Source organism: Lithobates pipiens, unplaced genomic scaffold (genome assembly GCF_037356315.1).
Source record: "Lithobates pipiens isolate NorthernLeopardFrog02 unplaced genomic scaffold, aLitPip1_a1.2 Scaffold_16, whole genome shotgun sequence".
In the NCBI taxonomy this organism is placed as follows: Eukaryota; Metazoa; Chordata; class Amphibia; order Anura; family Ranidae; genus Lithobates; species Lithobates pipiens.
The window spans coordinates 379323755-379342378 of NW_027507748.1; the positions used below are offsets into that span (position 1 = coordinate 379323755).

Here is an 18624-nt window from a genome sequence, read left to right on the forward strand (position 1 = left end):
TTAGTACATATATATATATATATATATATATATATATATATATATATATCATATCATTTTTATATTTTCTTGGAATGTAGGTTAGAAGATACTTTTGAATAGTTGTATTGGACATTTCATTTTTGGATGCTTTTACAAATAGTTGTTTTCTTCCAGGGATCTTAGTGATGTTGACTGTGATGGAGCGCTGACTCTTTCAGAATTTTGTGCAGCTTTTCACCTCATTGTTGCTAGAAAGAATGGCTTTGATTTGCCAGATACACTACCCAAGAACTTGTTGTCTGAAATTATTCAGTCAGGTAAGAAAATATGTATATATTTTTAACTGAATTTATCAAGTTTTCATGTCATTGCTTGTTTTCTTCCTGAGTATGCAATAGTACAATACTACAAATGAAAATATAATGTCTGTACATTATGAGTTGCGGCACCTTTTTGCTAAAAAGAAAGGTTAATTTTAATGTGGGTAACATTTGATTTGATAAATAAAAGTGAGAATTTTGTTCCAGTTTCAAACACTGTGATTGCATGGGATGCTGCTACTTTTCATCCACGGCTGGTTAATGCCTATAGGTGTAGGCAGGGCCAAAACTTGGGGGGGCATACGCCCTGGGTGACGCATCTAGGGGGATGACGCCAGGAATTTCATCACCCCCACCCGCACTGTGAAGCAATGCACTAAGGGTGTCGCTGCCTTCTGATCAAGTGTAATGGACAGGCACCGCCCTCTTCATAGTTTACCAAATATCAGAGAACCAAATAAGAGGGAGACTGCACAGGTGCACTAGCGCTGAATCTCTCCCACCCGTCAGCCAGAACTATAGAAAGGCATTCCAGAGTGATGCTTCAGCATGGGAGAGCCTTTGTGGAACTGGAAGGCATTTATTAGGACAAGGAGAGGGGTTTGTGTGCAGAAGCCCCTGGACTAGGCAGTTGGGGTTGTAATGGCATAGGATTGGGGGGCCTGGGGGGTGCAGAGAAGGCCATGCACTGGGGGGTGCAGTGGAGACCCTGAGCTGAGGGGAGGTGCAGAGGAGGCCCTGCACTGGGAGGGTGCAGTAGGGACCTTGGGTTGTGGATGAGACACTGGGCCGGGGGGTGCAGAGGAGGCCCTTTACTGCGGGGGGGGGGGTACAATGAAGGTCCTGCACTGGGGAGGTGCAGAGGAGGCTCTGGAGTGGGGGTGCAGTGGAGGCCCTGGACTAGAAAAAGCCTGGTGTATCAAAGACCCTGGATTAGGAGAGGAGGCCCTGGACTAGGAGGAAAGCACACAGGAGATCCTGGACTGGGATGTGCAGAGGAGGCCCTGGACTAGCAGGGGAGTGCAGATGAGGCTATGAACTTGGGGATACAGAGGAGGCCCTGGACTAGGAGGGGAGTTCACAGAAGACCCTGGACTGGGGGGGGGGGGATTGCAGTGGAGGGCCTGGACTGGGGAATGCAGAGGAGGCCCTGGACTAGGAGGGGAGTACACCAGAGGCCCTGACTGGGGGCGTAGAGGAGGCCCTGGACTTAAAAAGTGTGGTTGTTGGTGTGGCAAAGGACCCGGGATTTGGAGGGCAGGGTGCAGAGGAGCCTCTGAAATTGGGGGGGGGGGGAGGGGGCTCTGTAGAGGACTCCTTGGACTAGGATAGGAACGCAGAGGAAACCCTAGACTGGGGGGGGTGTAGAAGAGTCCCTTTGACTAGGAAATGGTGGTTGGTGTGGCAAAGGCCCCTGGATGGGGGGTTCACAGCATAATAGGTACATTTATCAATTGTTGCAAGTAATGTCAAACTGGAGCAAAGAGACAGGTCCTGTGATAGATTTATTGCTTGTTTGGCTGTACTTCTCCTGTAGATCACAGCAAGTATGATTTAAAAAAAAGTTCACATACCCGACATCTCCTCTTTCCTGCTATCACACATGACAATTAGGCCTCATTCACGTGGAGCATATGCACCCATGCCCAGTGTGATGGTTGTGTACCGAGTGGAGATACTTGGTGTTCTGTGTATCCATGTGCAGGCAGTCCAGTCAAGGTCAATTGGGAGGCAGAAGTTGCAGGGACATAGTCAAATGTAAAAATTTGACACTAAGGCCGCGTACACACGGGCGGACTGTTCGCCCAACTTTGTCCGCTGAACAGTGTTTGGGCGGACAGTCCGCTCGTGTGTGGGCTTTCAGCGGACAGTTTCAGCGGACAGTTTGACGAACAAGGTTTTTCGGAAATTCCGTAAAACTGTCCGCTGAAACCTTGTTTGAGCGAACAGTCCGCCCGTGTGTAGGCTTGTTCGACAAACTAAGTTCCGCGCATGCTCAGAAAGGCTTAACACGCCGAAAGTTATAATGCAGTGTATAGGACGTCGTATTTTTCGTCCCGTCGTACGTGCCGTTCACGTCATCGCGCACGGTTTCAGCAAACTGTTCGTTCGTCGTGTGTGGCCATGTCCGTCCATGCTAATTTTGAGCGGACTGTTTGCCGAAACTGTTTGACGGACAAAGTTGGGCGAACAGTCCGCCCGTGTGTACGCGGCCTCAGACAGGAAGGGATGCATGTATCCGAACACACAGTGTCTGCATTTGGATCTGTGCACCCACTTCTGTAGGTGAAGCTCTCTGGTGGATGCAGATGCAGCAAAAAGTGGCTCAGCATACAGGACCTATCTCAGCGCCTGTCTGAATGAGCCCTTAGGGGAATTTATCAAAACTAGAGCAGACAGAATCTGAAGCAGCTGTGCATGACAACCAATCAGCTCATAGATTTAATTTTCAAAGCTGAACAAGCTGATTGGTTGTCATGCAAAGCTATTCCAGATTCTAACTGCACCAGTTTTGATAATTCCCCCACACTGTGTTTTACATTTCTTACTCCTGACTACTGCATCCTAAAGACAGCACATGCTTTGTTAAAGTGATTGTAAAGGCACATTCTATGCATGAAGGTAAAAAACATTCTGTGTGCAGCAGTCCCCCCAGCCCTACCTAATACTTACCTGAGCCCCCCCCCCCCCCCGATGTCCACGAGTGCCTTGGCTCTCTAAAGACTTGCACTCCTGATTGGCTTTTGGTAGCGGCCAGAGCCATTTGCTCCCACTGCTGTCAATAACAGCCAGTAAGCCAATTAGGAGACAGAGTGGGCAGGAGTGCACCTGCTTAGATGCCCCCATAGCAAATTGCTTGCTGTGGGGGAACCCAGAAGGGGGGAGGGGCCAGGAGCGCCAGCGAGGGACCCGAGAAGAGGGGGATCCGGGCTGCTCTGTGCAAAACCATTACACAGAGCAGGTATAACATAGTTACATAGTAGGTAAGGTCGAAAAAAGACACAAGTCCATCAAGTCCAACCTATGTGTGTGATTATATGTCAGTCTTACATTCTATATCCCTGTATGTTGCGATCACTCAGGTGCTTATCTAATAGTTTTTTTAAACTATCGAAGCTCCCCGCTGAGACAACCACCTGTGGAAGGGAATTCCACATCCTTGCCACTCCTACAGTAAAGAACCCTCTACGTAGTTTAAGGTTAAACTTCTTTTCTTCTAATTTTAATGAATGGCCACGAAAAAGTTTTATCCCTATTGTGGGGTCACCAGTACGGTATTTGTAAATTTAAATCATATCTCTCTCAAGTGTCTCTTCTCCAGAGAGAATATGTTCAGTGCTTCTCATAACAAATATTCTCCAGACCCTTTATTAGCTTTGTTGCCCTTCTTTGTACTCGCTCCATTTCCAGTACATCCTTCCCGAGGACTGGTGCCCAGAACTGGACAGCATACTCTAGGTGCGGCCGGACCAGAGTCTTGTAGAGTGGAAGAATTATCGTTTTATCTCTGGAGTTAATCCCCTTTTTAATGCATGCCAATATTCTGTTTGCTTTGTTAGCAGCAGCTTGGCATTGCATGCCATTGCTGAGCCTATCATCTACTAGGACCCCCAGGCCCTTTTCCATCCTAGTTTCCCCCCAGAGGTTCTCCCCCCAGTGTATAGATTGCATTCAATATTTTTGCCACCCAAATGCATTATTTTACATTTTTCTACATTAAACCTCATTTTCCATGTAGTTGTCCACCTCATTAATTTGTTCAGATCTTTTTCAAGGTTTCCACATCCTGCGGAAAAGTTATTGCCCTGCTTAGCTTAGTATCATCCGCAAATGCAGAGATTGAACTGTTTACCCCATCCTCCAGGTTGTATGAACAAATTAAATAGGATTGATCCCACAGAACCCTGGGGAAACCCACTGCCCACCCCTGATCATTGCAAGTGCTCCCCATTTATCACCACCCTCTGAACTCGCCCTTGTAGCCAGTTTTCAATCCGTGCCAACGGACCTTATTTTCTACAGTAAACGTTTATGGGGAACTGTGTCAAATGCTTTTTCAAAATCCAGATACACTATCTCTACAGGCCTTCCTTTATCTAGATGGCAGTTCACCTCCTCATAGAAGGTTAATAGGTTTGGCAAGAATGATTCTTCATGAATCCATGCTGATTACTGCTAATGATACCGTTCTCATTACTAAAATCTTGTATATAGTTACATAGTTAGTCAGGTTGAAAAAAGACACAAGTCCATCCAGTTCAACCTTAAAAACAAATAAATAAAATAAAAAATAATCGTCCCTTAATATCGTCCCTTAATAATATAGTCCCTTATCATCCCCTCCAAGAGCTTGCATACTATTTATGTTAAGCTAACTGGTCTGTAATTCCCAGGGATGTGTTTTAGGCCCTATTTAAATATTGGCGCTACATTGGCTTTTCTGCAATCAGCTGGTACCATTCCATTCAGTAGACTGTCAGTAAAAATTAGGAACAATGGTCTGGCAATTACTTGACTGAGTTTCCTAAGTACCCTCCTGGGCAAGCCATCTGGTCCCGGTGATTTCTTAATGTTAAGTTTTCCAAGTCAATTTTAATTCTGTCCTCTGTTAACCATGGAGGTGCTTCCTGTGATGTGTAATGAGGATAAACACTGCAGTTTTGGTTACTGAAGCCCCCCGATTCCTTCATGAAGACTGAGGAGAAGAATAAATTCAATACCTTTTGCCATCTCCCCATCCTTTGTAAGCAGATGTCCTTTTTCATTCTTTATGGGGTCAATATGGTTTGTCCTCCCTTTTTCACAGTTTTTACATACTTAAAGAATTTCTTGGGATTTTTTTTGCTTTCCTCCGCTATTTGTCTTTTGTGTTCTATCTTAGCAGCCCTAATTGCACCCTTACATTTCTTGTTGCATTCTTTATAAAATCTGAATGCTGATGATGATCCCTCAACCTTGTATTTTTTTGACAGCTTTCGCCTTTGCTTTTATATGCATTTTTACATTGGATTTAAGCCATCCAGGACTTTTGTTCGCTCTTTTAAATTTATTTCCCATTGGGATGCATTGGCTAATGCCCTTATTTAATATGCTCTTAAAGCAAACCCAACTCTCCTCCATGTCCTTCATTCCTAAGATTTTATCCCATTTTATGCCCTTTAGCAAGGTTCGTAGTTTAGGGAAGTTGGCTCTTTTAAAATTCAGTGTCTTTGTATTCCCCTTATATTTCCTATTTGTGTGATTTACAATTGAAGCCAATTGACCTGTGATTGCTGTTTCCTAAATTGCCCCGTATTTCAACATACATGATCAAGTCTGTATTGATGGTAATCAGTAGATCCAGTAACGCATTTCTAACATGTTTGTTATTTAAAAAAAAAAACTTTTTTAATACTTTAAGGTTCGCTGTGTGTAGTAAAGGATATGTAATAGAACAGTTTTATTTTATTAAAATGAATGTACAGAGGTTTGTACTGTCTGTTACATACTCGCTTGTGGTACAGTTATTAAAGCATATGGCCATTTAAGCCCATCCCACTGACGATATAATCTGACCCCACTCCCAGTTTTGACGGGGCGCCGCAATATTTTCTTGGAGGGTGCAAAAAGATTACAAGCCCCGGGTGCCAGATGTGCTAGGTACGCCACTGTCTGTAGGCCACCATATAATATATCTTTGCAAATCTTTTGTATTACCCCCATTTATAAGACCATGGCTCCAGCTAATCATAAGCTTCCATAATGTTACTTCATGTAACTATATTTAAACATGTATTTCCTTGTTGCAGTGTAAGGGCTATAAAAGCCAAGAACTGCTCAAAACAAATGCCCTCAACCTTTGGTATTCTTCATAAAATTAAACAGCTCAGTACTGAAATAGCTAGCTTACACTGGCTCTAACTTGTAAATGCTGGTCTTTAGGACATTGTGTACAATAAGCATTGATAAATATTTAAACAGATTCCTATCAGTTAAAAAAAAAAATAGCCTTGGCAGCCATGCATATTTCCTACCAGATGCTGTCCTACACAGTCATTTCTTTCTACCATTAAATTCCTCAGTCTTCCAAGTTGAAAAGTGTTAAGCATCATTCCCCACAGAAGACTGAGGGCAACCTGTGAGTATTACCACTGTATATGCGGGGTTGCAGGAGCTCTTGGTTTGGTTTTTAGCAAGTGTCGAGCTGTCCTCTTTAAGCCAGTAAAGCAATTCTCAAAACCAGACTTGAATCGCATCAGATATTTCATGTGTTTGTTGGATGTTGTTTTCACCTTTAGTGAGTTTTTATTAAAGAATATCAAAGTACAGACAATCGTATGAAAAAGTATGCATATACGAACAATGCACAATTAGTTACCAGAACTGTAAGCCCTTGTACACACGATCGGACATTCCGACAACAAAATCCGTCGGATTTTGTCAGACGGATTTTGTCCGAAACTGGTGTTGCATACACACGGCGGACAAAGTTGTTGGAAAATCTGATCGTACGTAACCTGATGATGTAATTTCGTTATGACGGGACTACGTTCAGGCTAGTAGCCAATAGCTTTGGCCTAGGAATTTGATCTGAGCATGCGTGGCATTTTGTCCGATCGGAATTCTCTACACACAATCGGACAAAGTCTGATCGGATCATGTTGTCGGAAAGTTTTATAGCCCAGCTCTAAAACTTTGTCCTTCAGATATTCCGATGGAAACAGTCCGATGGAGCCCACACACAGCTGGATTATCTGACAACATGGTCCGATCGGACATTTTCCATCAGAATGTCCGACCGTGTGTACAAGGGCTAACAACCATCCAAGCCCCCTCCCCTAGCCCTAGAAAACTTCCTAGGGCTCTGCACCTACAGGATGGAATAACTTGCTATTGGCATCAAGGGGTGCGATGTTGTTTTCAACAAGATATTCGTTTTTGGTTAAAGCTATACATTTTTATTCTCGTCCATGTCCATCACAACTTCAAGTCTACTGAAAGCCATCTAACAGCAGGAAGCCTGTGTGGCCTATAACCTGAGACTATTCCTGAAAGTAGGTGACAGCCGCTATGTCAGCTCATCTGTTCCAAATCATATTAAGCTGTTTTGCTTGCTGACTGCAGAACAACATACTCAAAGAAGCACTTGGAACTTTCGTAACTTTTCAGATGAAGGAAACATCAAACAAGCTCAATATCTTTGGCAGGGTGGCTCCCATGCAGCAAGGCTTCCCTGAATAAGCACCTGACAGAAGCTCAAACCATAAAAACACAGAAACGAAAGCCAGACCAAAACCAGATGAGAGATTCCAAGATAATTTTAATTGTTGGTAAATAAGTCATGTAAAAGCAGCCAACACATTTTGCGGGCAACACTTCTTCACCCAATGATGAAAAAATATGTCTAAATATGCATGGATATGACATATACCACAAATTATAGAACTTTACATAGTGACAACAAGATTGTCAAATTAACTTTAGCTGTCTCAGTAGAATTAGAAATGTTAAGGGTAAAAATAATATGCATTGTGAAATATCAATGAAAGAAACTGGACATATAAAAATATGCTTAGTTGCATCAAAAGGAAAACGTGCAAGAAACTACTGAAAAATCATGTTGCTAAAATAGGACTAGTTGACTACTAGCACAAGTTCTAAAACACAATAAAGGTGGCCATACATGTATCGAAATTCAACCAGTTCAGCAAGCACTAGCTGAATTTCATTTCAAGTGTGGCCACTGTGGTTAAACAGAAGTTGATTTACCAATCAGCTTATGTTCAACCGCTATTTTGGTATATTTCTGCTCAATCAGTGCCACAGTCAATAGGTCGCCGTACCAACCTGTGTATTCTGAAGGCTGGAGAGTCTCACTACTGTCAGATTTCAATGATATAGCTGAGAGAATTACCCCATTGACTTTGAATGTGTGGATGGGTGGGAATGGGGTCAGTTTTCTCATTCAACCTACTGGTATGGCCAGCTTTTAAGAGACCAGGCTGCTGAAATTAAATTAACTGCCTCCTTAAGGAAGTACAAAAATAATAAGAGACCAGGCTGCTGAAAAAAAAGACCATTTAGCTACTAAAATGAGTTCTGAAAAAAATCGCTAAGAGATCAAACTGCTCAAAGTTGCTAAATATCTACTTAAATAAATACAAAAAAGCTAAATACAAATTGCTAAAATGAGAATAATTGGCTACTAAAATAAGTAGTTGCAAAGTAATAAGAAACCGAGCCATTTAAATTAAATGAATTAACTACTGAAATAAATACTAAAAATGACTAAACTCCTTGCTACCTCTATCTAGGAGGGCATTTTCCCTTATTTTGTAGAGAATTCCTTTCAGTGTATCTTGTGCCTACTGGACAAGAAATGTAGGTTATCCTCCCCAGTGGAACACAGATGGCAAAATAGAAAAAATGAGGATAAAACCCTTGCTAAATTTTTATACAGATACATTCGGACTTTAGTGAATGTAAACCTTTTTTTTCTTTTAAAATAATAAACATGTCATACTTACCTGCCCTATGTAATGGTTTTTCACAGAGAAGCCCAAATCCCTTCCTTCTGGGGCTTCCCTGCTGGCGCTCCTGGTTCCACCTCTACGGCAAGTGCCCCAATAGCAGGCCACTTCCTATGGGGGTACTTATGGATCATGAGTTACGCTGCCTGCATCACAAAATTTGTTTGATAGCAATCTGCCCTTTGAAGAAGGAGAGAGTGGAGAGAACCACTGGTGTTGGGCACAGCTCTGAATCGAGATTGGGCTCATGTAAATATAAGGGGGGTGCAGGGGGTATCCTGTGGTACAGAATGTTTTTATACCTTAATGGAGAGAATGCATTAGGGTAAATAACTTAAGCCTTTAGAACCACTTTAAGCTCTCTTTAACAGAATTCTGCTTACAATATCATGACAACTTCTTAGCTGTACTTCTCTTATGAATTAATATGTTCTCTTGTATCAAAGAGGTGTAGGCCCAGGGTACTTTCTCTAGAAAAACATGATTGCTTACTTTACACCGCAGCTAAAATAAAAAATATTTTTTGCTGCTCAGATGTTCCTCTCAGCAGCCAGACTGACTTTATATACCATATTACCAAAAGTATTGGGACACCTGCCTTTACACAAACATGAACTTTAATTCCATCCCTGGTCTGTAGGGTTCAATAGTGAGTTGGCCCACCCTTTGCAGCTATAACAACTTCAGCTCCTCTGGGAAGGCTGTCCACAAGGTTTAGCAGTGTGTCTATTGGAATGTTTGACCATTCTTCCAGAAGCGTATTTGTAAGGTCAGGCACTGATGTGGATGAGAATGCCTGGCTCGCAGTCTCTGCTCTAATTCATCCCAAAGGTGTTCTATCGGGTTGAGGTTGCAGGCCAGTCAAGTTCATCCTCCCCAGACTTGCTCATCCATGTCTTTATGGGCCATATTTGTGCACTGGTGCGCAGTCATGTTGGAACAGGAAGGGGCCATCCCCAAACTGTTACCACAAAGTTGGGAGCATGACATTTTCCAAAATGTCTTAGTTTTCTGACGCCTTAAGAGTTCCCTTCACTGGAACTAAGGGGCCAAACCCAACCCCTGAAAAACAACCCCACATCATAATCCCCCCTTCACCAAATGATTTGGACCAGTGCACAAAGCAAGGCTCATCAAGACATGGATGAGAGAGTTTGGGGTGGAGGAACTTGAGTGACCTGCACAGAGTCCTGACAACACCTGATAGAACACATTTGGGGTGAAATGGAGCGGAAACTGCGAGCCAGGCCTTCTTGTCCTCATCAGTGTCTGACCTCACAAATACACTTCCGGAAGAGTGGTCAAACATTCCCATAGACACACTCCTAAACCTTGTGGACAGTTTCCTAAAAGAATTGAAGCTGTTATAGCTGTTATAGCTGCAAAGGGTGGGCCAACTCAATATTGAACCCTACGGACTAAGACTGGGATGCCATTAAAGTTCATGTGCTTGCAAAGGCTGTCTCCCCAATACTTTTGTATATATATTTTATTTACATTGGAAAAATACTAGTTGGATAATTATTGGTTGATATGAGTAGAGCATGTGTTTGTAAACGTGGTCTAAGTGCTGATTCTTGTTACATTAACCCCTTGCCGCTGAGTGTACACAGATGTGCATACTCGGTTTTGGGGGTTATACCGGGACGATGCCGGCAGCTGCAGGCATCATCCTGGTACTGTTGTTTAGAGCCGGCGATCGGCTTTCCAGCTATAACAACCGATGCGGCTAAAAGCAGCTCGGCTGTTATACCGGAGGAGCGGGAGGGGACATCCCCCCCGCCTCTCTTACTGGGGCTCCCGCTCCACCGGAATCCCCGATCAACAAACCGCCGCTTCTGGCGGCTAGGGACAGACTGGCTTGAAGCCGTAAGCGGCTTCATTCTAGCCTCCTAATTGTAAACACAGAAGCGACGTCATGACTTCCCGTTTACTCGGCTGCCGAAAATGGCGATCTGAATACTTTGAAGTGCAAAGGAGGGATGTGGGGTCTTTTAGACCCCCGATCCCTCCATAAAGAGTACCTGTCACCACCTATTAATTTCACAAGGGATGTTTACATTCCTTGTGACAGCAGTAAAAGTGATCAACATTTTTTTTTCAAAAAAACAATTTATTAATTTTTAAATAAATAAGATTTTTTTTTAAAGCGCCCCGCGAGCTCGCGCAGCAAAGAAAATGCGTACGGAAATCGCTTCCGCATATGTAAACGGTGTTCAAATCACACATGTGTGGTATTGCCGCGATAGTCAGAGGGAGAGCAATAATTATAGCACTAGACCTTCTCTGTAACTCTAACCTGGTAACCAGAATTTTTTTTTAAAGGGTCGCCTATGGAGATTTTTAGGTATCGTAGTTTGTTGTCATTCCACAAGTGCATGCAATTATAAAGCGTGACATGTTTGGTATCTATTTACTCGACGTAACATCATCTTTCATTATAAAACAATTGGGCAAACTTTACTGTTTCGTTTTTTTTAATTCATGAAAGTGTCCCTTTTCCCAAAAAGTTGCGTTTAAAACACCACTGCACAAATACCATGTGACATAAAATATTGCAACAATCGCCATTTTATTCTCTAGATTCCCTGCTAAAAAATATATATATAATGTTTGGGGGTTCTAAGTCATTTTCTAGCAAAAATAGGCTTAGTCATGAAAGGGTTAACAGATGGAAACATATCATCTCTTGCCACTTTTCACTGGGATTTGCGTATTGATTACACCTGTGGTGATGCTACTGTTTTAAAGCTTTCCTCGTCAACGTGTAACTAGAGCAATGTATCAATATTTTAGAGGCATGTGATAAATACAACTGAAGGATAATATGATGAATGGGTTCTACAAATTGCCCAAAAGCAATAAATCCAGATTGATACCATCTAAGCAAAGTGTGTATGAGTATAGAAACAAACATCACACAGCTTTACAGATGCCAATCTGCTGGGCTGCAATTTTCAAGAGCAGACATTTTATGGCTTCATGCCTGGAATAAGAATTACAGCAACAAACTGCTTGTGAAACATCACAAGCTGCACAGGAGTATGATGGCCTAGTCGATGTAGGGATATTCACACAGAAAATCTGCCACAAAGACATAGAACTACACTAAATGCATTAACATTGTAATACATTTCCTTTTCTGCTCATGTAACAACAGACACATTTTACTGGTTATGATATATAGTGGTCACTGTGTATGGTGGTGACAGAGAGCTATTGTTTGTTGATATCAATTATTATGGGCATAGAAATCATTTTTGCTTTAACCACTTCAGTCCCGAGCCTCTTTTTGAGATTTGCTGAAAAGTGAAAATCTTTTTTTTGCTCAAATTTTACTTAGAACCCCCAAACATTATATATATGTATATATATATATATATATATATATATATATATATATATATATATATATATATATATATGTTTTTTTTCAGACACCCTAGAGAATAAAATGGTGGTCGCTGCAATACTTTGTGTCACACCATATTTGCACAGAAGTCTTATAAGCGCAATTTTTTTGGAGAAAAAATACACTTTTTTGAGGTAAAAAAACATAAGGCAACAGTAAAGTTTGCCCAACTTTTAACTTGTGAAAGATAATGTTACGCTGAATAAATTGATACCCAACATGTCATGCTTCAAAATTGTACCCGCTCGTGGAATGGCGACAAACTTTGGCACTTAAAAATCTCCATTGGCAACATTTAAACATATCATGCGGGTTACCAGCTTTGAGTTACAGAGGGGATCTTGGGATAGAATTATTGCTCTCGCTCTAGCGATCGCGGCGAGACTTCACATGTGTGGTTTGAACATCGTTTTCATATGCAAGCGCTACTTACGTATGCAATTGCTTCTGCACGCGAGCTTGGTGGAACTAGGCACTTTAAATATTTTTATTATTTTTTCTAATTTATTTTACTTTTTATTTTAGTTTTTTACACCGTCCTTTAAAAAAAAAATTGGGTCACTTTTATTCTTATCACAAGGAATGTAAACATCCCTTGTAGACCTCAGATCTCATATTTACATTTAAATGCAATAAATAAAAAATAAAAAATGAATGTCATTAAAAAAAAAAAAACTTAATAAAATTTCCCTTTTAAGAGCATTGAGCGGAAGTGACGTTTGACATTGCTTCTGACATCTAATATTATGGAGCCGAGTGGGGGCCATCTTTTCCTCACTTGGCATCCAGGCTTAGAGGGGGAAGGACGTGATTTTTCCACTACCGATGGCCCTGGTAAGCGGCAGAGATGATGGAGGGAGGGGGGAGCCCCTCTCCCACCACCGATACATTTTGATCTTGTGGCGAATCTCCCGCATAGACCACTTTTACCTTAAGGCTCAGTTCACACAGGGGCGACACGACTTCAGGACGACTTTGTGAGGCAACTTGGAGACGACTTGAACACGACTTTTAGACACGACCTGGGGCGACTTACAAGTCGCCCCAGGCCAGGCGACTTTTGCCGTGGCCAATCAGAGAATGAGCTCTGAAGGGGGAACTCCACGCCAAATTTCTGAAAAAAAATTGGCGTGGGTTCCCCCTCCGAGAGCATACCAGGCCCTTAGGTCTGGTATGGATTCCAAGGGGAACCCCCTACGCCGAAAAAACGGCGTGGGGGTCCCCCCAGACCCTTATCCGAGCACGCTACCCGGCCGGCCAGGAAAGGGGGTGGGGACGAGCGGGCCCCCCCCTCCTGAGCCGTACCAGGCCGCGTGCCCTCAACATGGGGCGGTGCCTTAGGGGAAGGGGGGGCGTGCGGCCCCCCCACCCCAAAGCACCTTGTCCCCATGTTGATGAGGACAGGGGCCTCTTCCCGACAACCCTGGCCGTTGGTTGTCGGGGTCTGCGGGCGGGGGGCTTATCGGAATCCGGGAGCCCCCTTTAATAAGGGGGCCCCCGGATACCGCCCCCCCACCCTATGTGAATGAGTATGGGGTACAATGTACCCCTACCCATTCACCTGTAAAATAAAGTACAAAAAAAAAAACACACAAGATAAAATAATTTATTGCACAGCTCCGGGGGTCTTCCGTCTTCGGGGGTCTTCTCGCCGGACTCCTCCGCTATCTTCTTGTAGCTCTTTTACTAGCGGAGGAGCCCGGCATTCTTCTTCATCGCCGCGGCCTCTTCTTCCGACTTCGGGGGTCTTGTCCCCCTCTTCGGTTCTTCTGCCGGGCCACCGCGCCTTCTTATAGCTCTTTTACAGGCGGTGGCCCGGTCTTCTGTCGCCGCCGCCGCAGCCTTCCGTTCTTCTTCTCCTGGAGATGTTGACTCGACGTTCTCTCCGGCCGCAATGCCAGGGACGCGCTGCGCTGCCACTTATATAGGGGCAAGGGGCAGTGTCACATGGGTTGATGTCACATGGGTTGGTCACATGGGTTGATGTCACATGGTGACCCCGCCCCCTTACGATGTCGCAGTCCCGGAGGATGCTGGGACTGTCACCATGTGACATCAACCCATGTGACCAACCCATGTGACATCAACCCATGTGAAACTGCCCCTTGTCCCTATATAAGTGGCAGCGCAGTGCGTCCCTGGCATTGCGGCTGGAGAGAACGTCGAGTCAACATTTCCAGGAGAAGAAGAATGGAAGGCGGCGGCGGCGGCGGCGGCGGCGGCGGTGACAGAAGACCGGGCCACTGCCTGTAAAAGAGCTATAAGAAGGCGCGGTGGCCCGGCAGAAGAACCGAAGAGGGGGACAAGACCCCCGAAGTTGGAAGAAGAGGCCACGGCGACGAAGAAAAATGCCGGGCTCCTCCGCTAGTAAAAGAGCTACAAGAAGATAGCGGAGGAGTCCGGCGAGAAGACCCCCGAAGACGGAAGACCCCCGGAGCTGTGCAATAAATTATTTTATCTTGTGTGTTGTGTTTTTTTTGTACTTTATTTTACAGGTGAATGGGTAGGGGTACATTGTACCCCATACTCATTCACATAGGGTGGGGGGCCGGTATCCGGGGGCCCCCTTATTAAAGGGGGCTCCCGAATTCCGATAAGCCCCCCGCCCGCAGACCCCGACAACCAACGGCCAGGGTTGTCGGGAAGAGGCCCTTGTCCTCATCAACATGGGGACAAGGTGCTTTGGGGTGGGGGGGCCGCACGCCCTGGTACGGCTCAGGAGGGGGGGGGCGCCCGCTCGTCCCCACCCCCTTTCCTGGCCGGCCGGGTAGCGTGCTGGGATGAGGGTCTGGTGTGGATCTGGGGGGACCCCCACGCCGTTTTTTTCAGCGTAGGGGGTTCCCCTTGGAATCCATACCAGACCTAAGGGCCTGGTATGCTCTCGGAGGGGGAACCCACGCCAATTTTTTTTTCAGAAATTTGGCGTGGAGTTCCCCCTTCAGAGCTAATAATTGTGTCAAAGTCTCCTCCGTATAGACAGAGATCCGACTTGGAGGCGACCTCCATTGAAATCAATGGGTATAAGTCGCCTACAAGTCGGATTCAAGTAGTACAGGAACTTCTTTTGAAGTCGGAGACGACTTCAGTAGCATGCATTAAGACGGCTCTCATTCACTTACATTGATTTTTAAATGTTGTCCGACCTGAGGCGACTAGGGGCGACCTGAAGTTGGATCGCAGTCGCCCCTGTGTGAACCGAGCCTAAACAGAAACGCATGCTGTACCTGAAAATACTGGGGTTATGGCAGCTAGCTGTTGCCATAGCAACGGTATTTAGTGTCAAAGTACTGGTACCCATCTCCTCCTCTTCACTGAGAAAAGTTCTTTCATTATTTACACTGCATGTAGCACAATCTCTAATTGGGGGAGATCATCTCATTCATCTGACTCTCCCCATTCAGAGATCGTATTGCTCAAAGCTTTTAATAATTGCAGTGTCAAAGTTTAGAGACAGGAATAGTACCAGTATCTTTGCACAGATTTCTACAGGATCTAGCTGCCTGACAGATATGGGGCATACTTCTTAAAGTGGTTTTAAAGTCTTAAAGTGTTACTACACCCACAAAAGTAAAATCAGTCTTTATATGCAGTAAACCATGCATGTTATACTATTATACTCCCTGTGGAACCTAAGGTTAATCCTCTGCATTGTGTAAAAAGGCTGCTTGATCCTGCATGCACAGATCCTCCCCTCCCTGCACTGTCCCCCTGGACAAGTCTGGATAAGACAGAACCTTTGGAGTCAGGCTACACATGCTCGGTTTGGTGTGTATTGCTATAAAGGTTTTTCTTTTTCTTGGGAGAGTGCATGTGATCAGTACAGGGCCAATCGGCACAGTCCAGACATGTTCAGGAGCCCTGCAGCCTCATAGGAAAGCTCAGTGCAAGCTTCATTCTACAAGCTTCATCAGGAACTGATAGAAATGGCAAGACTGATATATATTGCTGATAAGAAAAGGTATTTAGCTGTATATATTTACTAAAATAATTGCATTTCCGTGTACTGTGGGAGACCAGATATAGTAAATGCAGAGCCCTGGGTTTAGTAACACTTTAAGGTTTTTCACCCTAATGCATTCTAGGCATTAAGGTGAAAAACCTTCTGTCTCCCCAGCCCCCCTTATTCTTACCTAAGCCGATCCAATCCAGCAATGTGTCGAAAGCAGTGGCTCTCACCACTGTCTCCCCTCTCCCTGGACAGATTAATAGCAGCAGGAACCATTGGCTGCTGTCAATCAACTGCTGTGATGGGGGATGGGGCCGAGTCGCCCTGTGTGTGTCAATAAACACAGACAGGCTGGCTCAGGGCGAGCACACATGGGCGCCCCCATGGAAAGCTCCAAAGAGGAGAGGCCTGGAGCACTGTTGGGGGACCCCAGAAGAAGAGGATCATGGCTGCTCTGTTCAAAACCGTTGCACAGAACAGGTAAGTCTTACATGTATGTTTTTTCATTAAAAAAAAGAACAAAGCTTCAATGTCGGTTTAACCACTTACGGACCACCCGCCGCAGTTTTACGACAGCTGTCATTATGCCAGCAGCCAGCTGCCATAACCCTGGTATCCCCTTCTTCAGAGGGCGGTCCGCTACAAGATAAAAGTGGTCCCTGATTCACCGTGAGATCACTTTTATCGGTGGCAGGAGAGGGCCCCCTCTCACGTCGCGATCCGGTGCCCTCCAACACTTCCCGGAACCGTCGGCAGCGGGTCGGTTTACATTCCTTGTAATAGAAAATAAAAGTGACAATTTTTTTTTAAACAGTGTAAAAATAAAAAGTAAAATGAATAATAATAATAATAAATTTTTTTTTTTAAATGCGCCCCTGTCCCACCAAGCTGGCGTGCAGAAGCAAACGCATATGTGAGTAGCGCCCGCATATGAAAACAATGTTAAAACCACACATGTGAGGTATCACCGCGATCGGTAGAGCAAGAGCAATAATTCTAGCCCTAGAACTCCTCTGCAAAACATGCAGCCTGTAGAATTTTTTAAACGTCACCTATGGAGATTTTTAACCACTTCCCGACCGGCGCACGCCGATGTACATCGGCAGAATGGCACGGGCAGGCAAATGGGCGTGCCTGTACATCCCTTTAAATTTGCCGCCCTGCTATTGTGAGCACGCCGCCGGCAGCACTCTTGCGTGCCAGTCGGGACCCCCGTGAGTCCGGTCGCGGATCCCGCGGACTTAATTGCTGCGGGCACGTTGTAAACAGCATCTCCCAGTTCTGCCTAGCAACAAGTGACGCTGATCTCTGCTCCATGTGATTGGAGAAGAGATCAGTTTTCACTAAAAGAAAGCCCAGCCCCCAACAGTTAGTAACATGCCCCTAGGAACACTTAACCCCTACACTGTCACCCACCGGTTAACCCCTTCACTGCCAGTGTCATTTACACAGGAATCACTGCATTTGAATAGCAGTGATTGCTATATAAATGACAATGGTCCCAAAAATGTGTCAAAAATGTCCGATGTGTCCGCCATAATGTCGCAGTCACAATAAAAATCGCTTTTTTTTTTATACCAAAAATATGTAGAAGAATACGTATTGGCCTAAACTGATGGAAACATTTTTTTTTATATATTTTTGGATATTTGTTATAATAAAAAGTAAAAAATAATGTGTTTTTTTCTAAATTGTCGCTCTATTTTTGTTTATAGCGCAAAAAATAAAAACCGCAGGGGGGATCAAATACCACCAAAAGAAAGCTCTATTTGTGGGAAAAAAAAGGACGTCAATTTTGTTTGGGAACCATGTCGCATGACCGCGCAATTGTCAGTTAAAGCGACGCAGTGCAGAATCGCAAAAAGTGGTCTGGTCTTAAGCCAGCAAAATGGTCCGCTGCTGAAGTGGTTAAGATAACAGTTTGTCGCCATTCCAAGAGCGGGCTCAATTTTGAAGCGTGACATGTTGGGTATCAATTTACTCAGCGTAACATTATCTTTCACAATATACACATTTGGGCTAATTTTACTGCTGTCTTATTCTTTTATTCAAAAAAGTAATTTTTTTCCAAAAAAGTGTGATTGTAAGACCGCTGCGCAAATGCAGTGTTAAAAAAAAGTATTACAATGACCGGCATTTTATTCTCTAGGTTGTTCGAAAAAAAACAATATATAATGTTGGGGGTTCTAAGTAATTTTCTAGCAAAAAAAAACTGTTTTAAACGTGTAAACACCAAAATCTCAAGACGAAGCTGGTCCTTAAGTGGTTAAGGTCCATAAAGCTGTAGAGAATTTTTTTATTTTTTGTTTGCTAAACTTCAGCTTTAATATGTCGTAAACCTTTTATAGCATCAATAAATTTGATTTTACCTAAAGTCCAGGCATAGCCACATTTTTTTCTTTTCAGTTGTAAAGTAGGGAATGGTAAAGCCCTTGTCATTTTTCTTTCCATGTT

The 18624-nt window shown here is 44.0% G+C and overlaps 1 protein-coding gene across 3 annotated transcripts in view; it reads left to right on the plus strand.

The window, feature by feature from the left end:
* REPS2 (RALBP1 associated Eps domain containing 2) overlaps positions 1 to 18624 on the plus strand; it is a 224437-nt gene that overhangs the window by 98287 nt on the left and 107526 nt on the right. For all 3 annotated transcript variants that reach the window (XM_077482206.1, XM_077482205.1, XM_077482204.1), the window contains exon 8: positions 157 to 299. In XM_077482206.1, coding sequence (XP_077338332.1) covers positions 157 to 299 — 143 coding nt within the window. The remainder of the gene's footprint in view (positions 1 to 156; positions 300 to 18624) is intronic.